The sequence below is a fragment of the Schistocerca serialis genome, chromosome 1 (assembly GCF_023864345.2).
Source record: "Schistocerca serialis cubense isolate TAMUIC-IGC-003099 chromosome 1, iqSchSeri2.2, whole genome shotgun sequence".
NCBI lineage: Eukaryota > Metazoa > Arthropoda > Insecta > Orthoptera > Acrididae > Schistocerca > Schistocerca serialis.
Genome location: NC_064638.1, coordinates 886,551,433 through 886,577,410, shown reverse-complemented (window position 1 = coordinate 886,577,410; position 25,978 = coordinate 886,551,433). Strand labels below are relative to the sequence as shown.

The following is a 25,978-nucleotide window of genomic DNA, read 5'->3' as shown; positions in this document are numbered from 1 at the left end:
AGGCAGGATTCGAACCTGCGATCGTAGTGGTCGCGAGTTTCCAGATTGAAGCGCCTAGAACCTCTCGGCCACTCCGGCCGGCTGGTGCTTGTCAGACCACGTTTAAATCCATTAATGCAAGAGTAAACGGTATTTATTGAAGGTACAGAGTCCGCGTGAGCGTCATCCAGTTCTGTTTTGACTTGTGCGGCAGTCCAGTCTTCAAATGAAAATGGACGGCCGCACTCCAGCCACGGGTAGCCCCGAGATCCGCACGTTCCGCAAGAAGCGTAGGTGGCCCACCTGTGGCGATGTTCACGTGTTTGCGAAGGCCGCGCCCAATAGTCGGCCGCTGTTATCGACGTCTGCGTCGTAATCCGTGGTGACAAAAGCGGCAGCCGATGGTATGTCTCCCAACGTCAGTAGGAGTGAAAATACAAATGAATGATGTGCGTGCGCGCGCGCGTGCGTGTGTGTATGTGTGTGTGTGAAATCTTATGAGACTTAACTGCTAAGGCCATCAGTTCCTAAGCTTACAAACTAATTAACCTACATCTACATCTACATCTACATCCATACTCCGCAAGCCACCTGACGGTGTGTGGCGGAGGGTCCTTGAGTACCTCTATCGGTTCTCCCTTCTATTCCAGTCTCGTATTGTTCGTGGAAAGAAGGATTGTCGGTATGCCTCTGTGTGGGCATAACAGGAAGAAACTCGGTTTTCTCCATTTCCACTCGCAGTCGACATCCTGACCTATTCAGACCGCTGTCAACAATGAACCATACACTGTACATTGCTGAAATTCTTTATATGATCCTCGGAATAATCAAGCTCACCAAACATGAAGGCGCAACCGTTCGTGAAAATTTACCAGACTTGCCAAACCACCCTCGTACATGAGAAAAATTTTTCGAAAGCATTGTAGGGTTATCTCCTCGCCGAAACCGCGGTCCGTTATGTTTTTAAGGGATCTATGTAATGTTATAAAATTACATTCTTACAATACACAAATAGGCATCGTAATGGTGAAGTCTTCAGAAGAAAACCAATGACTTAACCCTTTCCTCCAGGACTGATCCAAACCTCCACATGTCGCGTAGTTACAACCCTTACGCTCGCGCAGTCTTTTATCGTGCACAGGGAGATAAGTATTTTGAAGACAAAGGTCTGTACATTCAGCAAGCCATTCAGTTACGACTTCTGAAATCACCTGTTCACATATCCAGAGTGGTAAGTTCCGTATTTAGCTTTAACAATATAGCCGTAAACTCAGTCTTTCGGTTCTTCGGACTAGTAGTTTTTCTCTGTTAGGTAAGATGCTTGTCTGAACTAAGCTAACAAGAAAAACTAGTTTTGCATGCGACAGTAATGTAGTCAAGAAGTGCTCAGCAGTATCATAATTATTCGTTAAAAGAGTAATTTTGAACTGAAAATACTCCAAGAAAGGAAAGACGGTTTCTCACAGAGGAAAGCTAATACCCTCGCTTAATAACATATATGCAGACTAGCCCTAATGTAGCATGCGGTAGCTGTTTCTCTGGTAATGTGTAATTTCATTCGATCATCAACACGATATTGTTGCCGTTGTGCAGGAATTTGAGTGAGCAAGAATGAACTAAACAAACGAGAAAAACTATTGTTGCAGGCGACAGTAACGCAGTCAAGAAGTGCTCAGCAGAATCATAATTATTCGTTAAAAGAGTAATTTTGAACTGAAAATACTCCAAGAAAGGAAAGACGGTTTCTCGTCTGAAAATTAGAAGCTGTAACAGCAGCAACTAGAAAAGCAACCTCGGATATCGCAAGACTATTTGGTTCTTGCGGAAATATGTTGCTAACAGACGTTTCGGGACACACTTCGTCCTACTAAATCGTGCACTTGCTCTTTGTATTTTTCTTACCTTAACCTCTCGAAAGCTAAACATTATGCGTTACCGAGACTAGTTTTTAACCAGGTGGCAGGCGTCCTTTCTTCTTTATGTTTCTACGACATTAAAAAATAAATAAAAAAAAGAAAAGAAAATAGAGGAGATGGAGAGAGTGAAATGGTGGGATAAGGGTGCTCAGCAGCGTTTGAGATAAATAATTAGAGCGCACCGGTGTACGTTCTTTTAAATAACGCTGGTCGGTGTCCGAGTAATATTTATTAAATGCTTTCAAGAAGCAGTCACTGCCGACTATGTTTTTTCACTGTGTCATATGAAAACTTGAAGAAGAATACGTTAACATAGTCGGCTGTCTTGGTCGTACGAACATTTGTAGTAGTTGCAGTAAATACCAATAGATTTGGTATTCTGTATTATGTTGTCAGTGAGACAACACTGCCCTGTAACGAAATTACTGTTTGTTAACAAGATGAGGTCGTTAAGCAGATCTCGTAGCGCACCAATTAGCATCCGACACTGATTAAGCGATGCTCCTGCAGCTATTTTCGGACGAACTCTTGCCTCATATGGTGCAGTGATGCCAACACTCGAGCGCGGAGGTAGATACAATTTCACTAAAGCAGCACATTTGAGGGACGATGGTGAATAAATATTCATTAAAAGTAAACCAAAATTAGTTTGGAGTCCACATTCATTGTTTGTATCAATTACTCCACCTTAGCGTATTCACTGTCAAACAAGTTTACAAGGCTGCGTATTATGTTGGCTATTGTTTATAAACAGGATCGGTTTGCTCTATATAAATGCGAGGCCACGCGCCTCTCACATGTGAGAGTATGTTGCGCGAAGCGGTGAGATGATTGTTGTGGGTGATGGAAGACCATGAAAGATTTTATGAGGGATGCAACCGTGAAGGACCCTTACGATGTATATTTCTGTGTGAATTCCATCATGTGGCAGGACCTAAAATAGCGTGCCAAGTAAGTAATGGTGCAAATTTGACAGAAGGCAAAAATGTTAAAATCAATGTTATATAGTGTAGAAACATGCCCTCTGATGATGTCACCCCCAACAGTTGTCATGAAGTGATCTTGTCAAATCATATTGGTTTTTATGTATCTTGCTTTTTTTTGCTGGGCGTTAAACTCCCACCGAATTTTGAATGAGTGGGGGAACCCATTTTTCAGAATGACAGCCTCACATGTTTTGTCAGTCCGTTCAAAATGATGTAAACAGCTCTGTGAAAAGTGTGGGTTAATGCTAAATTGTTTATTTTACTTACTGAAACAGCTGAGGTGCCAGAAGTAAAACTCATGGCTTCGGAGAAGAAATCATGAATGTTGACAATGGAGAGGAAGCTTTTTACTTGCCATAGTGAGTTTCATTTAGATACTTTTCAAATTGAGCTATAGGAGATTAATCTCTCTGTGGAATACCTGGAAGTTTCTTATGTAGTAGTTTAAGACTAGTCTTTTCATCTCCTTTGCAATGAGTAGGCTACCACAAAAAATATTGTAATTCTTCTTTAAATTTCCATTAACTAAAAATACCAGATGAAAGGAATTGTTTTAACATTTATGGTTCTGAGGAAAACACATACACATGTGTTACACACACTTGCATTTCATTTTATTAAATCAAAAACTAAGGGTTCATCCCAGTATAGGCCATTATGTATGTGAAGCAGTTCACCATAGACTGTATACAATTATTTTTCACTCTGTTCTTTCTCGTAGATGCAGTTGTCCTGCAGTATTCTGAGCTATCGGACAAAATTAGTGGCCGATTCAGCCCTATGAAAAATGTGTGTGTCAAAAAGTCATTAGTACCTAATTACAGAAAAGAGTTGCCCTGGTCTGAGTATTATCTTACATATAATTTACATTGGCCACAAAAATTTCAAAATTTGTTTTATTTATCAGTACAGTAACATCCTATTCAGTTTTGTTGTGTAAATATCCATTGTTGTTTGTGTGCAGTTAAGGAAACTGCAACATTTGTATCTTACCTCTAAAAATATAATACATGGACAGAAGAAAATGTTCATCTGAACCTACCGATACCAGGTGTTGACTACATCCCATAGCATAATGACAACGTATGCGAAACCTTCTTTTGAAAGTTTTCCAGGAACTGTTCTGAAAAGCATTGTACGCTGCTGTCAAATAATGTAAAAATTAATTTTTGCCTGTCTCTTTACATATAATTGTATCATCAGCAAACCACTGTGAAACGCAAGGTATAAGGTACAAATACTTCTCATTATACTACTTATCAGTGTTTTTCCCCATTCCAGTCACATATGGAACATAGGATAAATGATTGCTTAAATGCCTTTGTGTGCTCTATAATTAGTCAAACTTGTCTTCGTGGCTATTGCTGAAGCAATACATAGAGGATTTTAGTATATTCCTAGATTCCTCATGTAAAACTGGTTCTTTAAATTCTATAAGTAAGCTTTTGTGAGATAGTTGGCATACATCTTCAACCATCTCTCAGTTCTGGTGTTTCATTTCTGTGGGTCAAACAAACCTGTGGCTGTTCATGGTTCAATTCTTTGTGTATGCCTAACATCAATATTCCTTGTTAGTGTTATTTGGCATGAGTGTCTCACACTTGAGCAAAATTCTGGTATGGGTTGTATGAGTGTTTGTAAGAAATGTCAGTAGCACCAAAGTGAGCCACCTAATAATTCTATTTCATATCCACAGAAACTGTTACATCCAGGTATTGAGGGGAATTGACGGATTCCAATTATGACTCATTGATATTGAGCCTTAGGATACGGTACTACATTTTGTGAAATTCAAAACTGTACATTTCTGTACATATAAAATAAGCTGCTAATGCTTTGCAGTTCTTTGATATCCTATAAAGGTTTGGCTGGAATGTGTGCAGCTTTTTTCAGGAAGAACTTCATTAGTTACAATTGCATCTTCTGGAAAAAGTGTGAGTTACTGTATATTGTTTGCCAAATCATTAATAAAGAACATGAACAATCAAGGTACCATTACTCTTATTAAAATTTATTATTACCATTTATTACCAATTCTGTGTCATTGACCAGCAATGGCTGGATAGACTGTGCCAAAAATTACAAAACTGGTATTTTACAATACAAAGAGTACATTACAACAAAATGTGAATAGTTTAAGCATTTTACTATAGATACATTTGATTTACCACTGACATTTTAGTTCTGACAGATTTACAAGTTTTGGCGAAAGTCCAGTAAATCCATTCACTTCCCTCACAGTCAAAAGTTTCCTGGATGGAGTGTAGCGAATATAGTTTTATGTGTCTTGAAAAAAGTTTTTTAACCTCTCCAGTGGTAGGACGTGCACCTCTTGAGAATTCTCATGGCTGGTGTCAGAAAGTTGTTTTGGATAGTTGTCAGGTTCCTATGTTTATGGTCTGTTTGTTGTGGGTAATGTGATTGTGTATTTCGTGCCTCTTGCCAAAGGAATCTAGATTTTCCTTCAGATGAAGGAAGCTCAAAAATATATATGGCTGCAAACAGTCATTGGTCAACAGTGTTTCCGTCTCGTACTTGTTATAATAATTCTTACTGCCTTCTTTTGCAGTAATAATATGTCCTTGCAGCACAATGAATGACCCAAGAGCTGGAGTCCATTGGCAATATGGCTATGGAATTGTGCATGATATACAGTTAACAGACATTGGTCTGGTTCTTAATTACACTTTTATCTCCCAGGAGGTATACTGTGTGTGACAGTTTCTTACATACATGCTCAGTGTGTCCATTCCATGTGAGTTTGTAGTCTGTTACGAAACCCAGTCATCTGACAGTTCCTACGTTTTCCGGATATATATTTTTGCTGAAGCTGGATGTCATATGGTGAGTTTTGTCTGCATTTATTTTCATCTTATTTGTGGTGAACCATACCTTGGCCTTTTTGAATAGCATACCTGATTTCAGGACTGCTAGAGTTTGATTTTCCTTTGCAGTAAGGCTAGTATCATCTGCAAACACCTTGGCTTAGGTAATTTACAAAAATGAGAAAGAGGAGAGGGATTGTGATGGAAACTTGTGCATACTATATACCAACTTCTGTTCTTGTTATGTTGCTCCTTGAACGGAACAGTCTGCCACCTCTTTTCTATTTATCACTGAAGGGTAGCTAGAACAGCACCTCCCATACCATAGAATTGTAATTTTTTGAGTAGGATTATATGGGAAATCCAGCAAATGCTTTGCTCAAATCACATAGTGTAAATGCCCATGACTCTCTTTCTTCAATTTGCCAACATTATGTTTCTTAATAAGTCAAATTTAGCAGTATTTGTGGACTTTCCCTTTTGAAAACCATGTTGTGCATCATGGAAGAGATTTCCCTCAAAGTAATCTCAACATCAGATGTTTCATGATAGTTTCAGTCACTGTAGCTTAGATTGGAATGATTGAAATTGGCGTATAGTTTGATACTTGTTCTGGGTCTCCTTTTTTTGCAAATTGGAACTGTTCATACTGGCTTCAAGAAGTCTGAGAAGGCTCCTGCAGGTAAGCAGTTGCTTATTGCTGTAGTTAATGACCGAGGTATTTCAGTGATAATTTTCTTCGTGATGGTACACGACATCCCATAAATGTCTACACTGTCTTAAGGTTTATAGGCTTTCACTAGTTTCACTATGTCATTTGGTTGTACTTTCTTCCAACTTTCCCATTTTGCAGTGGGTTATAGTTTTTTAGGAAACAACAGGATCCATGTCCAAGTCTGGGATTTCAGCTACAGTGTTTTCAATAAGTTTAATAAAGTAATAATTAAAATTATCAGAGGTAAAGTATTTGAGAAGGTGGTAGACTTTTTCCTGTGATTGTGTCATTGTTTTTCTTATTGGCTCCCTCCACTTCTTTTCTGTTCTTGGCCTGTAAATAATTACAGTGAAGCATGTGTTTAGTTTAAATGTCTGTAGCTGCCTTGGAATGGTCATTGAAGATTGACGTAATGCTTTTCATATTGGCTACTTCAGGTGTGTACTGTGTCTTTTCTTAGACTATTTTTTGTTTTTCTTGTGATTTCCCCATATGACTTCGTAGGTATCGGTGGGAACATTTAATCAAATTTTGTTTTCATTGTTTGGGGAGGGCAGCTTAAGGCTTTACTAGGCACTGTTTTGTAATTTCCTGATCCCAGGCAATATTAGAGAGCGCAACTCTGAATGCTTTTAGATTCTCCCCCCCCCCCCCCCCCCCCCCCTTTTGGTACAGTTCTTCTGTGAAACACACAGTTTGATTGTCTTGTATTTACTTGATGAATTTTCATAGTCTGCATGTGTAGCTCCATAACTAGTGTATTGTGGTCTGCAAGCAGCAGATTAGCTACATCTATTTTGTAATCTCAGCTGTGTAAGTTTGTGGTAATGGTATTGAGATAGGAGTCACCTTGTGTCAGAAGTCCATTTGCTACAGAGAGACCATAACTATCAAATTTGAGGAAACACTCTCTTTTGCACTGCTATCACCTATGTGTCCATTAAAATCACCACACAATGGAACTGTTGACGTAAGATATGACAGGTGATGTAAACAACTTTCTATTTGTGTAATAAGGTTTTCAAAATTTCCATTTGGTGAATAGTTCACAGAAACAATAATCATATTGATATCCATTAGGTCAACCAGCCAGTTTTAGATCAAAATCTGAACAGAAGTTCCATAAGTTTCCTTGCACTGAGATTTATGTTGACATATACAGACACACCTCCATTTGAGGTAGTTTCTTGGTACAGTGGACTCAGCATCTCAAAGTATTCAATACATATGTAGTAACTGCCCTCTTCTTTTGTTAGCCAGTGCTCACATATACATAGCACATCCTGGCTTCACATAATCTACAGATATTGATAATACAGGGCTATTACAAATGATTGAAACGATTTCATAAATTCACTGTAGCTCCATTCATTGACATATGGTCACGACACACTACAGATACGTAGAAAAACTCATAAAGGTTTGTTCGGCTGAAGCCGCTCTTCAGGTTTCTGCCGCCAGAGCGCTCGAGAGCGCAGTGAGACAAAATGGCGACAGGAGCCGAGAAAGCGTATGTCGTGCTTGAAATGCACTCACATCAGTCAGTCATAACAGTGCAACGACACTTCAGGACGAAGTTCAACAAAGATCCACCAACTGCTAACTCCATTCGGCGATGGTATGCGCAGTTTAAAGCTTCTGGATGCCTCTGTAAGGGGAAATCAACGGGTCGGCCTGCAGTGAGCGAAGAAATGGTTGAACGCTTGCGGGCAAGTTTGATGCGTAGCCCGCGAAAGTCGACGAATAAAGCAAGCAGGGAGCTAAACGTACCACAGCCGATGGTTTGGAAAATCTTACGGAAAAGGCTAAAGCAGAAGCCTTACCATTTACAGTTGCTACAAGCCCTGACACCCGATGACAAAGTCAAACGCTTTGAAGTTTCGGCGCGGTTGCAACAGCTCGTGGAAGAGGATGCGTTCAGTGCGAAATTTGTTTTCAGTGATGAAGCAACATTTTTTCTTAATGGTGAAGTGAACAGACACAATGTGCGAATCTGGGTGGTAGAGAATCCTCACGCATTCGTGCAGCAAATTCGCAATTCACCAAAAGTTAACGTGTTTTGTGCAATCTCAAGGTTTAAAGTTTACGGTCCCTTTTTCTTCTGCGAAAAAAACGTTACAGGACACGCGTATCTGGACATGCTGGAAAATTGACTCGTGCCACAACTGGAGACCGACAGCGACGACTTCATCTTTCAACAGGATGGTGCTCCACCGCACTTCCATCATGATGTTCGGCATTTCTTAAACAGGAGATTGGAAAACCGATGGATTGGTCGTGGTGGAGATCATGATCAGCAATTCATGTCATGGCCTCCACCCTCTCGCGACTTAACTCATGTGATTTCTTTCTGTGGGGTTATGTGAAAGATTCAGTGTTTAAACCTCCTCTACCAAGAAACGTGCCAGAACTGCGAGCTCGCATCAACGATGCTTTTGAACTCATTGATGGGGACATGCTGCGCCGAGTGTGGGAGGAACTTGATTATCGGCTTGATGTCTGCCGAATTACTAAAGGGGCACATATCGAACATTTGTGAATGCCTAAAAAAACTTTTTGAATTTTTGTATGTGTGTGCAAAGCATTGTGAAAATATCTCAAATAATAAAGTTATTGTAGAGCTGTGAAATCGCTTCAATCATTTGTAATAACCCTGTATTTCACATTTGATTTGTGGGCACTGTACATTAACACTGCCTTTGACTATGGGTTTTACTGTTTTGTGTTTGTAATGGTAGAGTCTACCATACTCCTGCACAGGATATCATGCAGAATAGAAAATGCTATAGTACAACAGTTTTGGGGCTGTGTAGACCTATTCATTACTGTGTCCTTTAGTTCAAAGTTCCTTGGACCACCCCTGAAGTTCCAGCCCCACAATAAATGATTTACCTGACCATAATAGTTATATGGTAGTGACAAAGCCTCTCCATCAGTCAGATTTAATTAAGAAAGAAAAAATAAAATTTCACAGTATCACAGATGCTACCTTGTCCACACTGTTCAGACAGTATTTACTGGATGAAAAATGAGACACACAGTAGGTGATAAATTTAATTATTTCCTGAATGTATTCATACAGTACTATGAACTCAGTTTTCATTTACAGTGAGTCAGGGATTGTTATATTGTAAGTTGAGAGAGTGGGTGGCTAACATCTGGGATCAAATTATCCTCTGCAAGATGGAAAGCAGAGGATTAGCTCCAATCAAGACATCCTCAAGAACAAAGCAAAGATAATTTTGATCATAATAAGGCATGAAGTGAACGAACTCTGTAAAGCAAATGATACTGGTGTCTTTGATGATGATATTAGCAAGACTGATGACATTAAGTTCAAATAATTCTCCACTGAATTCAGTGAATTCTTCCCAACAGTAGCTGAGATAAATTGTCAAAAGCAGATTAAACTTATGTAGTCAGCAATGCATACACCAACACCAGACACTGTTGAAGAGACGATAAAAATCATTAGATTGCTGAAAAGCTGTAACTTCCCTAATTGTAATGGTATTTCAGCTGAAATACTGAAAATCTTGTTTTGACCTGTTAACACCCTTTTCGAGTTGCTTTTGAAATCGGCTACTGAGTGAATATGTATTTCCTGAAAGACTGAAGTATGCAGTAGTAACACCCATTTATAACAGTGGAGATTAGAACATGACTTTTTTAGAGCCGTCTACCTCTTTCCTATATTCTCCGAAAGTTTTGAGACAGTAGCTTATGTCAAAATATTGAGAGAATAACCTTTTAACAAAAGCACAGTTTGTCTTGTGTAAAGGCTTCTTTACTGAGGAAGTAGTAGATGACCTCATGAGCTCAGTTCTGGTAAAATTAAGCAATAAGAATTACACTGTTAACATTTTGTGTGATCTTGCTATGGCCATTGATTGTGTAGATCATATTCTAGCTGTGAAACAACATCATGGTGTTAAGTCATTCCCCTTGCACAGATGGAGGTGTATCTTTACAGTAGAAAACAGTGGGCCACAGTAACAACTGATACGAAAGGAATGCAGATTTACTGTATGGTTAAGTGATGGCATCCTCTTTGGTAAAATATTCCAGAGGTAAGCTAATCCCCCATTTGGAACTAGGGGGAGGGGGGTGGGACTACTCAGGAGGATGTCATTATTAGAGGAGAAACAAAACTGGCATTTTACAGATAATAGCGTCAGATGTTAGATCCCTTAATCGGACAGGTAGGTTAGAAAATTTAAAAAGGGAAATGGGTAGGTTAAAAGTTAAATATGGTGAGAATGAGCAAAGTTCGGTTGCAGGAGGAACATGACTTCAGGTCAGCTGAATACAGGGTTATAGATATAAAATCAAATAGGGTAATGCAGGTGTAGATTAAATAATGAATAAAAAAATAGAAATGACAATAAGCTACTATGAACAGCTTAGTGAACACATTATTGTAGCCAAGACAGACATGAAGCCCAAGCCTACGACAGTAGTAAAAATTTATATTTCAACTAGCTCCACAGATGGAAAAAGTTGAAGAAATGTATGATGAGATAAAAGAAATTATTCAAATAGTTAAGGGAGACGAAAATTTAATAGTCGTGTGGAACTGGAATTCAATAGTAGGAAAAGGAAGAGAAGGAAAAGTAGTAGGTGAATATGGATTGGGGTAAGGAATGAAAGAGGCAGATTCCTGATAGAATTTTGCACAGAGCATAATTTAGTCATTGCTAACACTTGGTTTAAGAATCACAAAAGAACACTGTATATGTGGAAGAGACCTGGAGACATCGGAAGGTTTCAGATTGATTACATAATCGTAAGACAGAGATTCAGGAACCAGGTTTTAAATCGTAAGACATATCCTGGGGCAGATGTGGACCCTGGCCCTCAATTTATTGCTTATGAACTGCAGGTGAAAACTGAAGAAACTACAGAAAGGTAGGAATTTAAGGAGATGAGACATGTATAAACTAAAAGAACAACAGGTTGTAGAGAGTTTTAGAGGTAGCATTAGGGAACAATTGACAAGAACAGGGGAAGGGAGTATATTATAAAAAAATGGGTAGGATGAGTAACACACAAGATACTGAATTTAATCAATGAAAGGAGACAATATAAAAATACAGTAAATGAAGCAGGTGAAAACGAATACAAACATCTCAAAAATGAGACTGACAGGAAGTGCAAAACGGCTAAGCGCAAATGGCTAGAGGACAAATAAAAGGATGTAGAAGCATATATCACTAGGGGTAAGACAGATGCTTCCTACAGGAAAATTAAAGAGACCTTTGAAGAAAAGAGAAACAGCTGTATGAATATCAAGAGCTCAGATAGTAAACCAGTCCTAAGCCAAGAAGGGAAAGCCGAAATGTGGAAGGAGTATATAGTGTGTCGATACAAGGGTGATGTTCTTGAGGGCAATATTGTGGAAATGGAAGGGGACATAGATGAAGATGAAATGGGAGATATGATACTGCATGAAAAATGTGACAGAATACTGACAGATCCAAGTAGAAACAAGGAGGAGGAGGAGATTAGTGTTTAATGTCCCGTCGACAATGAGGTCATTAGAGACAGAGCGCAAGCTCGGGTTAGGGAAGGGTGGGGAAGGAAATCGGCCGTGCCCTTTCAAAGGAACCATCCCGGCATTTGCCTGAAGCGATTTAGGGAAATCACGGAAAACCTAAATCAGGATGGCCGGAGACGGGATTGAACCGTCGTCCTCCCGAATGCAAGTCCAGTGTGCTAACCACTGCGCCACCTCGCTCGGTTAGAAACAAGGCCCTGGGAGTAGACAGCATACCATTAGAACAATTGATAGCCTTGGGAGAGCCAGCTGTGACCAAACTCTTCCATGTGGTGAGAAAGATGTATGAGACGGGTGAAATGCCCTCCTCTCAGACTTCAAGAAGAATATAATAACTCCAAATCCAAAGAAAGCGGGTGCTGACAGGTGTTGAAGTTACCAAACTATCAGTTTAATAAGTCACAGTTGCAAAATAGTAACACCCCCCTGCGGGTCCAGGGATTAGAATAGGCCCGAGGTATTCCTGCCTGTCGTAAGAGGCGACTAAAAGGAGTCCTACCCCCTCAAGGGGGTCGTTAGCGCCTGCGTCCGGAGACGGACGGTTCCACGACCTCTATTTGCGGTCATTTTGCTTTTTCACTTCTCGTTTCTTCCTTCCTTTGGTTGGTTCCTTTCTTTGCTCTTTTCCACCTCACTGTCTTCCTTACTCTTTCCTTGTCTTCTTCTCCTTGCCTTCTCATTGCCTTCTTCTCCTTGCCTTCTCATTGCCTTTTTCTCCTTGCCTTCTCATTACCTTCTTCTCCTTGCCTTCTCTGGTCTCCGCCTCGGCGTTTGAGACAGTCTGTCCTCTCTCTCCCTCTCTCTCCTCCTTTTCCTCTTCTTCCTTTCTCCCTGTGCGTGCCTGAAGGCCGACCCACGCGTTCGCACGCGTAGCCGGTGATGGGATAACGCGTAATTCCCCGCCCTGGGTAGACATGTAAGGCACGTGCGTACCCCCTGGTAAAGGCCAGGCCCGGGGAGGGGTGATTGCCTGAGCTGATACCTTCTGACCATGCCGATTGGTCCCTCCGTCTGGTTCTCGGGAGGTGTGACCTGAGGTGTAAACATTCACCTAAGGCGGGAGTGCCCTCTGAGAGGGTCCCCACAAGGAAGGAGCGCGCCATCGGAGACGCTGGCAATCATGGGGGATTCCTCCGCAATGGATTTCACTCCATCTGTCTCGACTTCTGCCCAAAAACGGAAACGTGACCAGCCATCAGTGACAAAAGTACTACCGCCTGCCCCACAGTTCCTCGTCGTTTCTCGATCTGAGGACGGAAAGGATTTTTCCTCTGTCAACCCTTTCGTTATCCAGAAGGGTGTAGATGCCATAGCCGGATCTGTCAAATCTTGTACCAGGTTGCGTAACGGAACCTTATTACTAGAAACTGAGAGCGCCTTTCAGGCACAAAAACTGCTTCGGGCCACACTCCTGTACACGTTCCCTGTGCGGGTGGAGGCTCACCGAACTTTGAATTCGTCTCGTGGTGTGGTCTATACTAGCTCCCTCGACGGACTGACTGACGAGGAGATTCAATCTTTCCTCGCTGAGCAGGGCGTGACGGCTGTCCATAGGGTCATGAAAAAGGTCAACAATGACCCTGTACCGACCCGGACACTTTTCTTGACCTTCGATAGTGTTAAGCTGCCATTGCGCATCAAGGCGGGCTACGAGGTTATTTCTGTTCGCCCCTATGTCCCGACACCTACGCGCTGTTACCAGTGTCAGCGTTTCAATCACACTCGACAGTCTTGTTCCAATGCGGCTAAATGTGTCACTTGTGGCAGGGATGCCCATGAGGGTGACTGTCCACCTCCGTCTCCTCGTTGTGTGAACTGTCAGGGTGACCATGCCGCATCCTCCCGCGACTGTCCTGTCTATAAGGAAGAACGCTGTATCCAAGAAATTCGGGTCAAAGAGAAAGTGTCCACCTCGGCTGCTCGCAAGCTATTGGTTATTAGGAAGCCCACGCTGCTCCCAGCGGGGAAATACAGTACTGTCCTCGCCTCTCCTCGGACTACCAGGGAGGTGGCAACCCAGACATGCGATCTGACCTTCAGCACCACGGTCGTCCGTTCGGCCAGTGCTAAGATCGCCCGGTCGACGTCTCCTCTTCCTCCCGTCACCCCTCAGACACAAGCACCTTCATCAGCTTCTGCCAAGACGAAGACCCAGAAGTCAGATGCACGGGCCTTTAAGAAGGAACCGTCCCGTGCAGACTTCCTACGTACCTCGACCTTTCAGCCTTCGACCGGTACTTCCACCAAACGTCCTTCCAAGAAGGCTCCTAGGAAGCACAGTTCTCCTTCTCCGTCACGGCGCATTTCTTCTCCTGCGCCACCCAGCGGTTGCCGCCCCAGGCCGTCATCCGTTTCGCCTGGCCGCACCGCTGGTAACCGAACATCTGGCCGTTCACCGGCGGAGGAAGCTCCCCCTCCCGGCCATCTTCCCAAGATGGCCGATGAACCTATAGACCCAATGGACGAAGACTGTCCGCCTACTGATAGCGGCGGCAGTGCTCGCTCGAAGCCAGGCCCTCCGCGGCCTTCGAGGTGACCCCTTCTTTTATCTTCCTTTTCTTACGATGGCACTTATTCACTGGAATATTCGCAGCATTCGCTCCAATCGAGAGGACTTGAAGTTGCTGCTCCGCTTGCACCGTCCGCTCGTCGTAGCCCTCCAGGAAACGAAGCTACGCCCATGCGATCAAATTGCCTTGGCACACTACACCTCTGTGCGTTTTGACCTACCCCCTGTGGTAGGTATCCCGGCTCATGGAGGGGTTATATTGCTGGTTCGGGATGATATTTACTATGATCCCATTACGTTGCACACCGGCCTGCAGGCAGTTGCCATCCGCATTACTCTCCCCACTTGTACATTTTCCATTTGTACCGTTTACACTCCACCGTCATCTGCCGTTACCAGGGCAGACATTATGCAACTTATTGCTCAGCTACCTGCACCATTTTTGTTAACTGGAGACTTCAATGCCCACCATCCCCTTTGGGGCTCTCCAGCATCCTGCCCGAGGGGCTCCCTGTTAGCAGACCTTTTCAACCAGCTCAACCTTGTCTGCCTCAATACTGGCGCCCCTACTTTTCTTTCGGACACATCTCACACCTATTCCCATTTAGACCTCTCTATATGTACTCCCCAACTTGCACGCCGGTTTGAGTGGTATGCACTTTCTGATACATATTCGAGCGACCACTTCCCGTGTGTTATCCATCTCCTGCAGCATACCCCCTCTCCATGCTCCTCTAGTTGGACCATCTCCAAGGCAGACTGGGGGCTCTTCTCTTCCAGGGCGACCTTTCAGGATCAAACCTTCACAAGCTGCGATCGTCAGGTCGCACACCTCACGGAAGACATTCTCGCTGCTGCTGAATATTCCATCCCTCACCCTACTTCTTCTCCACGTCGCGTACCGGTCCCCTGGTGGACTGCAGCATGTAGAGACGCTTTACGTGCTCGTCGACGTGCTTTACGCACCTTTAAACGCCACCCTACAGTGGCGAATTGTATCAATTATAAACGATTACGTGCTCAGTGTCGTCGTATTATTAAAGAAAGCAAGAAAGCCAGCTGGGCTGCTTTCACAAGCACCTTCAACAGTTTTACTCCTCCTTCTGTTGTCTGGGGTGGCCTGCTCCGGCTATCTGGTACTAAGGTCCACTCACCAGTTTCTGGCTTGACTGTCGCGAATGACGTCCTTGTGGCCCCTGAGGATGTCTCCAATGCATTCGGCCGCTTTTTCGCCGAGGTTTCGAGCTCCGTTCATTACCACCCTGCCTTCCTCCCCCACAAACAGGCAGAGGAGGCTAGGCCACCTAACTTCCGCTCCTCGAATCGTGAAAGTTATAATGCCCCATTCACCATGCGGGAACTCGAAAACGCACTTGGCCGATCACGGTCCTCCGCTCCAGGGCCTGATTCTATTCATATTCAGATGCTGAAGAACCTTTCTCCTGCGGGTAAAGGTGTTCTTCTTCGTACTTACAATCGCATCTGGATTGAGGGACATGTTCCCGCATGCTGGCACGAGTCTATTGTTGTCCCGATTCCTAAGCCGGGGAAGGACAAGCACTTGCCTTCCAGTTATCGACCCATCTCGCTTACCAGCTGTGTCTGTAAAGTGATGGAGCGAATGGTTAACTCTCGATTGGTTTGGCTGCTCGAGTCTCGACGCCTACTTACCAATGTACAATGTGGATTTCGTAGACGCCGCTCTGCTGTTGACCATCTGGTTACCTTGTCGACCTTCATTATGAATAACTTCTTGCGGAAGCGCCCGACCGCGGCTGTGTTCTTTGATTTGGAGAAGGCTTACGACACCTGTTGGAGGGCGGGCATTCTCCGCACCATGCATACATGGGGCCTTCGCGGTCGCCTCCCTCTTTTTATTCGTTCTTTTTTAATGGATCGACGGTTCAGGGTATGTGTGGGTTCTGTCCTGTCAGACACCTTTCGCCAGGAGAATGGGGTGCCACAGGGCTCAGTTTTGAGCGTCGCTCTCTTCGCCATCGCGATCAATCCAATAATGGATTGCCTCCCAGCTGATGTATCAGGCTCCCTTTTCGTGGACGATTTTACCATCTATTGCAGCGCGCAGTGTACACGTGTCCTGGAGCGCTGTCTTCAGCGTTCTCTTGACAGTCTTTACTCCTGGAGTGTCGCCAATGGCTTCCGTTTTTCTGCCGAGAAGACGGTCTGTATTAACTTCTGGCGCTACAAAGAGTTTCTCCCACCGTCCTTACGACTCGGTCCCGTTGCTCTCCCAATCGTGGAGACAACAAAATTTTTAGGTCTTACATTTGACAGGAAACTTAGCTGGTCTCCACATGTGTCATATTTGACTGCCCGTTGTACCCGTTCTTTAAATGTCCTCCGTGTTCTCAGTGGTATGTCGTGGGGAGCGGATCGAACCGTCCTGCTTCGTCTATATCGGTCGATCGTCCGCTCCAAGCTGGATTATGGGAGCTTCGTATACTCCTCTGCACGGCCATCCATCTTACGCCGCCTCAACTCCATACAACATCGGGGTTTACGACTTGCGATCGGAGCGTTTTATACTAGTCCCGTAGAGAGTCTTCATGCTGACACTGGCGAATTGCCACTCACCTACCGGCGCGATATACTGCTTTGTCGGTATGCCTGTCGGCTACTGTCAATGCCCGACCACCCGTCTTATCGCTCCTTTTTTGACGACTCTCTCGACCGTCAGTACGGGTTGTATGTCTCTGCCCTGCTACCCCCAGGAGTTCGCTTTCGTCGCCTCCTTCAACACCTTAATTTTTCACTCCCTGCAACCTTTCGAGTGGGCGAGAGCCACACGCCACCTTGGCTCCAGACTCAGGTCCGCGTTCACCTTGACCTCGACTCGCTCCCAAAAGAGGTTACCCCCGGTTCGGTCTACCACTCCCATTTTGTTGAACTTCGTTCAAAGTTCATCAATAGGACCTTCATTTATACAGATGGCTCAAAGACCAATGACGGGGTCGGATGTTCTTTTATTGTCGGGGCACAAAGTTTCAAATACCGGCTCCATGGCCATTGTTCGGTCTTCACAGCTGAGCTCTTTGCCCTCTACCGGGCTGTTCTTTACATCTGCCGCCACCGACATTCTGCTTATGTCATCTGCTCCGATTCCCTGAGCGCCATCCAGAGCCTCAGTGATCCGTATCCGGTTCACCGTTTCGTGCACCGGATCCAACGCTCTCTTCAGCAGCTGGTGGACATCGGTTCTCCGGTTAGCTTTATGTGGGTACCTGGCCATGTCGGTATCCCTGGGAACGAAGCTGCAGATGCCGCGGCCAAGGCTGCGGTCCTCCAGCCTCGGACAGCTTCTTGTTGTGTCCCTTCCTCAGACTGTAGCAGGGTCATTTGTCGGCGCATTTTATCGCTGTGGCATGCCGATTGGGCTGCACTTACAGACAACAAGCTTCGGGCCTTGAAACCTCTTCCCGCGGCTTGGACGTCCTCCTCCCGCCCTTCTCGGTGGGAGGAGGTCGTTTTGGCCTGGTTACGCATTGGACACTGCCGGTTCAGCCATCGCCATCTGCTGACGGCTGCGCCGGCGCCGTTCTGCCCATGTGGGCAATTGCTGACGGTCCGCCACATTTTAATGTCCTGTCCGGATTTCAACACACTGCGTCTCGATCTTAACCTGCCATGTACTTTAGATGCCATTTTAGCAGATGACCCACGAGCAGCTGCTCGTGTCCTTCGTTTTATCAATTTGACACACCTCTCTAAGGACATTTGATGATGCTGTTTTTTAATCCTCTGCCTATCAGTCTGTCTTTTATCGTGTTTTCCCTTTTAGTTGTTGTTTTAAACTTGTGCCTCGCGGTGCATTCTTAACGTAGTAAGGGCGCTAATGACCATTGAAGTTGTGCGCCTAAAAAAAAAAAAAATATTAACACAAATTCCTTAGAAGCTAGGTTAAGGAAAGATAAACCTACATTTCCAGCATTTGTAGACTCGAAGAAAGCTTTTGACACTGTTGACTGGAATAGTCTCTTTTAAATTCTGAAGGTGGCTGGGATAAAATACAGGGAGCGAAAGGCTATTTACAATTTGTACAGAAACCTGAAGGCAGTTACAAGGGTCGAGGGCCACAAAAGTGAGGTAATGGTTGAGAAGGGAGTGACAGGGTTGTAGCCTATCGCCAATATTATTCAATCTGAACATTGAACAAGCAGTAAAGGAAACCAAAGAGAAATTTGGAGTAGGAATTAAAATCCATGGAGAAGAAATAAAAACCTTGAGGTTTGCTGATGGAAGAACATGGAAGTGTTCCTGAAGAAGAGAAATTTGTTAACATTGAGTATAGATTTAAGTGCCAGGAAATCTTTTTTTGAAGTGTAGCCATGGGTTTGAAACATGGATGATAAACAGTTTAGACAAGAAGAGAATAGAAGCTAGGGAGATGTGGTGCTACAGAAGAATGCTGAAGATTAGGTGTATAGATCACGTGACTAATGGGGAGGTTGTTGTTGTGATCTTCAATCCAGAGACTGGTTTGATGCAGCTCTCCATGCTACTCTATTGTGTGCATGCTTCTTCATCTCCAAGTACCTACTGCAACTTACATCCTTCTGAATCTGTTTAGTGTATTCATCTCTTGGTCTTCCTCTATGATTTTTACCCTCCATACTGCCCTCCAGTACTTAATTGGTGATCCCTTGATTCCTCAGAATATGTCCTACTACCTGATCCTATCTATTAGTCAAGTTGTGCCACAAATTCCTCTTTCCCTCCAATTCTTTTCAGTATCTCCTCATTAGTTATGTGATCTACCCATCTAATCTTCAGCATTCTTCTGTAGCACCACATTTCAAAAGCTTCTGTTCCCTTCTTGTCTAAACTATTTATCATCCGTGTTTCACTTCCATCCTACTCAGGAGAGACTGCCTTAATGAAACACTGTCCTTGTAGGTGAGAGGGTTTGTGCGATCCAATGAAATGGAGGGCTATAACGGCGGTAGTGTAACTACTGGCAGGGCCTCCCAAGCAGGACAGGTCTCCATAGAGGATCCAGACGAAGTGTGCCCCACAGCATCCCGTCTAGTGTTCTGTCCTGTCCTATTCTATTCTATCCTATACTATCCCATCCCATCCCATCCCATCCCATCCTACACTCTGCCTTCCTTTCCTTTTCCTCTTTGTGACTGTGTGGCAACAAGCACAGTCCCCTAATGTGGAAAGCGGAAGATCCTTGGAAACCAGGACACCGGTGATGTACACAGGCCTTTCTGTGAAGGGATGAATAGCATTCTGTAGTCGTGGTGAGACAAGCTAAAGGGGTAAGGCCCTGAAATAAAACCTTGGCAGGTGTCCAGGCCATGAGGTGGCAGCCCCACCAGGGAACTCAGGGGCTGTAGGCTGAGAACCCACACCACCAAAAAACACATCACAGAAACTAAAAGGAGAAACAACTGGATCGTAAGGAAATATCCTTTGACGTGAAAAGGAAAACCAGTATTGATTTTTGGAATGTAAGGATGTAGAGGGAGGCAGGAAGGCTAAGACATGTTGAAAAAGAGATGGAGAACTACCGAATAGATATATTGGGACTAAGTGAAATAAGGTGGCCAGAATCTGGGGAATTCCAAACACAAAATGGTGGAGTGCTGCTGTATGCAGGTCAGACAGGTGAGGATGCGATGCATATGAATGGTGTAGGGCTCTTAATATCTAATAGCAGCAAGGAGAACTTACTGGAGTGGAAACCAGTCTCAGAACGGATAATAACCGCACACTTTAAAATAAATGTGTGGTATGTCGCTGAAAGTCAATGCTATGCACCTACTGAAATAGCTAAAGGAGAATTAAAAGATGCATTTTATACAGAGCTTAACGGAGTCTTTAGACAAACAAATTTTAGGGACGTAAAAATTTTAATGGGTGACTTGAATGCAAAAGTTGGTTCAGAAAATGAAGGGCTTGAATGTATTGTGGGTGTGCGTGGTGTGGGGATCAGAAATGTTAATGGTGACCTGTTGATAGATATGTGTGCTGAACATGACCTACTCATTGGAGGCACATTGTCTCCACATTGTAACTGCCTTAAGATAATGTGGGTTTCTCCAGGCCACATTACTGAAAATCAAATAGACCACAAAGTCATAAACCGCAAGTTTCGACACTCTCTGATAGGTGTCAGAAACAGAAGAGGAGCAGATGCTGGAAGTGATCACCACCTAGTTTTGGCAGAATTTAGACTAAAGATGGTGGCAAATAGAGCAAGCTCAATCACAGGAGCAAGAAAATAGATGTATGGCAAGGTTAAATGACCAACAGATCAAAGAAACATTTGCCCTTGAACTACAAAACAGATTCCAGGTCCTCTCTGAAGAAAACTTTATGGAAGAGGAAATTGAAATAGGTTGGCAAAGAAACTATGACAGTTATTTAGATGTGAGTTTAAGGCACATCAAAGGAAGGAGTGGATCTCTGATGCTACATGGAACAAAATTAGCCACAGGTAAAATTAAAACTTGAGTTAAATCTTTGTAAGACACGAGTGCAGAAGAGTGAAATGCATAAAGAATACTTGGATGTGAACAAAAAAGTGAAAATATGTCTTCGTTGAGATAAAAGGAAATGAATAGATGAACACACAAAGTTAGCAGAAGAGGCAGCAAGACAAGGAAATATGAAAGAGCTCTACAATTCTAACCAAACAGTTGTCAATGAAGAACTTCAGACATGAAGGACCAGGAGGGGTGAGGCTTACAACTCGACAGGCACAGTCACAGAGATGGGCGGAGCACTTCAAGGAACTATTAAATTGTGAAGACAACCAAGAGGAACAAGTAAGAGATGTTCCAAAGGAAGTCGAAGAAGATCAAGATATAAATCTGCAGTGCCCCACAATGGATGAAATTAGGATTGCTCTGAAAACCCTAAAGAATGCAAAGGCTCCAGACCTAGACAACATAGCACCAGATCTCTTAAAAGCTGATATTGGAAGTACTGTTAAAATGGTCCATCCCTTTCTGAAGCATATTTGGCTTGAAGAGAAATCTCCAAAGGAGTGGAAAAATGGTTTGGTGGTAAAGCTCCCCAAAAAGGGAAATTTATCAGACTGTAACAACTGGCGTAGTATTACATTGTTGTCAGTGCCCAGTAAGGTCCTCACCAGAATTATTTTAAACTGAATTAAAGAGTCTCTTAAAAAGCGACTGCATAAAGAACAGGCTGGTTTTAGGGCACAATGCAGCTGTGTTGATCTTATTAACACTCTTAGGATAATTTTAGAGCAAAGCAAAGAAATCCAAGCAACCATGTACCTGGCAATTATTGATTTTCAAAAGGCCTTCGATTCCGTGAAACATAAAGTGCTCTGGCAGGTGTTGCAGAAGTATGGCATACCACAGAAGATCTTAAACATAATAAAAGATCTATATGATGGCTACAAATGTTGTGTACTCCACAAGAAAAATATGACAGAGCTCATAAAAGTAACAACTGGAGTCTGGCAGGGTTTCATTTTATCACAACACTTTTTGTACTTGTTCTATACTCAGTTATGAGAAGAATCACAGCAGGCAGGAGATGAGGAATCCAGTGGTGGATCCATGAACGTTTGGAGGATTTGTATTTTGCCAATGACATAGTTTTATTAGCTCAAAGGCTGACTGATATGCAAGCTAAATTAAACTTGCTGAAAGAAGAAGCAGAGACTGATGGTCTCAAGATAAATATAGGGAAAACAAAGAAAATGAGAGTAAATTCAGGGAACATGGAGGTGCCACTGTTAATAGGGGAGCAGCGGGTGGAGACTGTCAACTCATTCCTGTATCTGGGTAATATAGTGATGGAAGACGGTGGAGCTGGAGATGACATGAAGCACTGTCTTAAAAAGGCAAATGCTGTCTTCATACAATTGTATCCAATATTGAAAAATAGAATTAGCAGGCACAAAACAAAAATCCATATTTTTAATACAAATGTGGAGGCTGTCCTTCTGTACGCCAGTGAAAGCTGGAAAATGGATAAAAAAATAACATCTGAGCTACAAAGCTTCATAAATAGATTTCTCTGACGCATTATGAATATCTGGTGGCCAGAAAAAATAAGTAACGAGGAGCTCTGGCGAATAACAAACCAGATACGTATAGAAGACCAGATACGAGAGAGAAAGTGGGGGTGGTTGGGGCACTTGCCGAGAAAACCAGATGGAGCCATTGTGGAACAAACATTGGAATGGAATCCCCATGAAACAAGGAAGAGAGGAAGACCTAGGAGCACATGGAAGAGGACAGTGGAAGAGGAAGCAAAAAGAGTTGGCAAGACCTGGGCAGAATTGAGGCAAATGGTAAAAGACAGAGACAGATGGCGAGTTCTCCTGGATGCCCTATGCCCCCATAGGGGCCAAAGGAATTAAGCCAAGTTAAGTTTCACTTCCATACATAGCTACACTCCATACAAATACTTTCAGAAGAAACTTCCTGACACCTAAATTTATATTCGATGTTAACAAATTTCTTTTCTTCAGAAACGCTTCCCTTACCATAGCCGGTCTACATTTTATATCCTCTCTACTTCAACCATCATCAGTTATTTTGCTCCCCAAATAGCAAAACTCATCTTCTACTTTAAGTGTCTCATTTCGTAACTTAATTCCCTCAGCATCACCTGATTTATTTCAGCTACATTCCATTGTCCTCTTTCTGCTTTTGTTGATGTTCCTTCTTTCAAGACACTGTCCATTCCGTTCGACTCCTCTTCCAGGGCCTTTGCTGTTACTGACAGAATTACAATGTCATTGGCAAACCTCAAAGTTTTCATTTATTCTCCAAGTATTTTAATTTGTACTCCAAATTTTTCTTTTGTTTCCTTTACTGCTTGCTCAATATATAGATCGAATAACATCAGGGATAGGCTACAACACTGTCTCACTCCTTTCCCAACCACTGCTTCCCTTTCATGCCCCTCGACTCTTATAACTGCTATCTGGTTTCTGTACAACTTTTAAATAGCCTTTCGCTCCATGTATTTGACCCCCTGCCACCTTCAGAATTTGAAAGAGAGTGTTCCAGTCAACATTGTCAAATGCTTTCTCTAAGTCTACAAATGCTAGGAATGTAGGTTTGACTTTCCTTAACCTATCTTCTAAAATAAGCTGTAGGTTTAGTATTGCCTCATGTGTTCCAACATTTCTACGGAATCCTTCTTTGCTTAGAACTGGTTTTCCATCTGAGCTCTTGATATTCATACAAGCAGTTCTATCTTCTCCAAAGGTCTCTTTAATTTTCCTGTAGGCAGTATCTATCTTACCCCTAGTGATATATGTCTTTACATCTTTACATTTGTCCTCTAGCCATCCCTGCTTAGCCATTTTGCACTTCCTGTTGATCTCATTTTTAAGACATTTATATTCCTTTTTGCCTGCTTCATTTACTGCATTTTTATATTTTCTCCTTTCATCAGTTAAATTCAATCTCTCTTCTGATATCCAAGAATTTCTACTAGCAGTCATCTTTTTACCTACTTGGTCCTCTGCTGCCTTCACTATTTCACCTCTCAAAACTACCCATTCTTGTCAGTTGTTCCCTAATGCTCTGTCTGAAACTCTCTACAATCTCTGGTTCTTTCAGTTTATCCAGGTCCCATCTCCTTAAATTCATGCCTTTTTGCAGTTTCTTCAGTTTTAATCTACAGTTTATAGCCAATAAATTGTGGTCAGAGTCCACATCTGTCCCTGGAAATGTCTTACAATTTAAACCTTGGTTCCTAAATCTATGTCTTACCATTGTATAATCTATTTGAAACCTTCCAGTGTCTCCAGGCCTCTTCCACATATACAATCTTCTTTCATGATTCTTAAACCAAGTGTTAGTTATGATTAAGTTATGCTCAGTGCAAAATTGTACAGGACGGCTTCCTCTTTCATTCCTTATCTCCATTCCATATTCATCTACTACTTTTCCTTCTCTTCCTTTTCCTTCTATGGAATTCCAGTCTCTCATGACTATTAAATTTTCTTCTCCCTTCACTATCTGAATAATTTCTTTAATCTCATCATACATTTCTTCAATCTCTTTGTCATCTGCAGAGTTAGTTGCCATATAAACTTGTAATACTGTGGTAGGCATGGGCTTTGTGCCTATCTTGGCTACAATAATGCATTTACTATGCTGATTGTAGGAGCTTACCCGAGCTCTTGTTTTTTTATTAATTATTAAACCTATTCCTGCATTACCCTATTTGATTTTGTATTTATAACCCTGTATTCATCTGACCAGAAATCTTGTTCCTCTTGCCACCGAACTTCACTAATTTTTAGTTTAGCTTGTATTGTCTTATCTATGCCATAATCTTCTGGAGAAGTGCATATATGGTCAAAAGCTTTTCATTCTACTGAAGTATGCAGTAAAAATATTGTGTAAAGTCGACAAATTAACATCTTTGAGAAGCCTTTATAAGGAAATCGCAGTGTGGTTGATAATAAGAGTGAATTTAAGATGAACTGTACAATTCACAACAACAATACTAGAAGTAAAAATAATTTCCATATAGACTGTGCATCCCTATAGAGGATTCAGAATGAAGTTTCACGTTCTGGCACCAAAGTCTGTAACAAACTGATTTTACACACTGGGTAAAAGTCTCCAGGTATTCAGAAACAAAATACAAGTACGTCATTAGCCACTCATTCTATGATTTATCAGTTTATTTGAACTCAAAGATGTAAATTCTGCTCAGTTCTAAAGTTTGCATTCAACAGATTTTTGACTTTGCATTGCATACACAGTTTTGACAGTGTTCTGTGTAAAGTTACATAAATGCTTTGTTTGGAGTATTATATGAAAATAGCAGCTGAATAGTGTTAGAGGAGAATGAGTGGCTTTTTTTTTTTTTTTTTCAAAGTAGCTGCTTTTTGCCTAATAAATACATACAGGTATGTGAAATAAACTAGAAGCAATTCCTGTTATTGCAAGTAGATTAACAGCAGACATTAGTATATTTTACACGAGTAACCTGCAGTGCCTACTTCTGCCTGTGACATAGTAAATGATAGGATTTTATGCCTGTGACATAGTAAATGGTAGGGTTATCAGTAGCTCTGGAAGCATTGGTAGGCAAAGAAACAAATGAATGAATAAGGGAGAAACTGAGAACCGAAGATTTCTCTGTTTGTTCGATTGTTTGTTTTGCTCATAATTTGAACTGCACATCATTCAGTGTCAGTCCATTGTGTATTTTATGTCCTTACTGTGTACAAATTCCATTTTAGAAACAATAAAAATCAGTTCTGTGGGTATGCAACCATAGCAATTAATTTTGATGCAAGTACAGTTTTTGTGCACAAACATAAAAATGTTTGTAAATTGTTGTTGTTATTTTGAACTCATTGGAATGCTCATCATCATGATCAAAGGCAAGAGTTTCCTGTTGTTATTGATAAATGCGATTAACGGAAACCCGTTTTGTGGAAGTTTGACAAAATATTGAATCAATATTTGTAGCTTTTTGTTGCAGAAATTGTGCTTTACAGTGCTATATG

The 25,978-nt window shown here is 42.4% G+C and overlaps 1 protein-coding gene across 2 annotated transcripts in view; it reads left to right on the top strand.

Annotated features, from left to right (window-relative positions):
• The first annotated feature begins 2,682 nt into the window (after positions 1 to 2,682).
• Positions 2,683 to 25,978, top strand: part of LOC126411167 (GATOR complex protein NPRL2-like) — a 117,064-nt gene continuing 93,768 nt past the window's right edge. For both annotated transcript variants that reach the window (XM_050081344.1, XM_050081343.1), the window contains exon 1: positions 2,683 to 2,846. In XM_050081344.1, the coding sequence (XP_049937301.1) occupies positions 2,739 to 2,846 (108 nt within the window). In that variant the 5' untranslated portion in view covers positions 2,683 to 2,738. The remainder of the gene's footprint in view (positions 2,847 to 25,978) is intronic.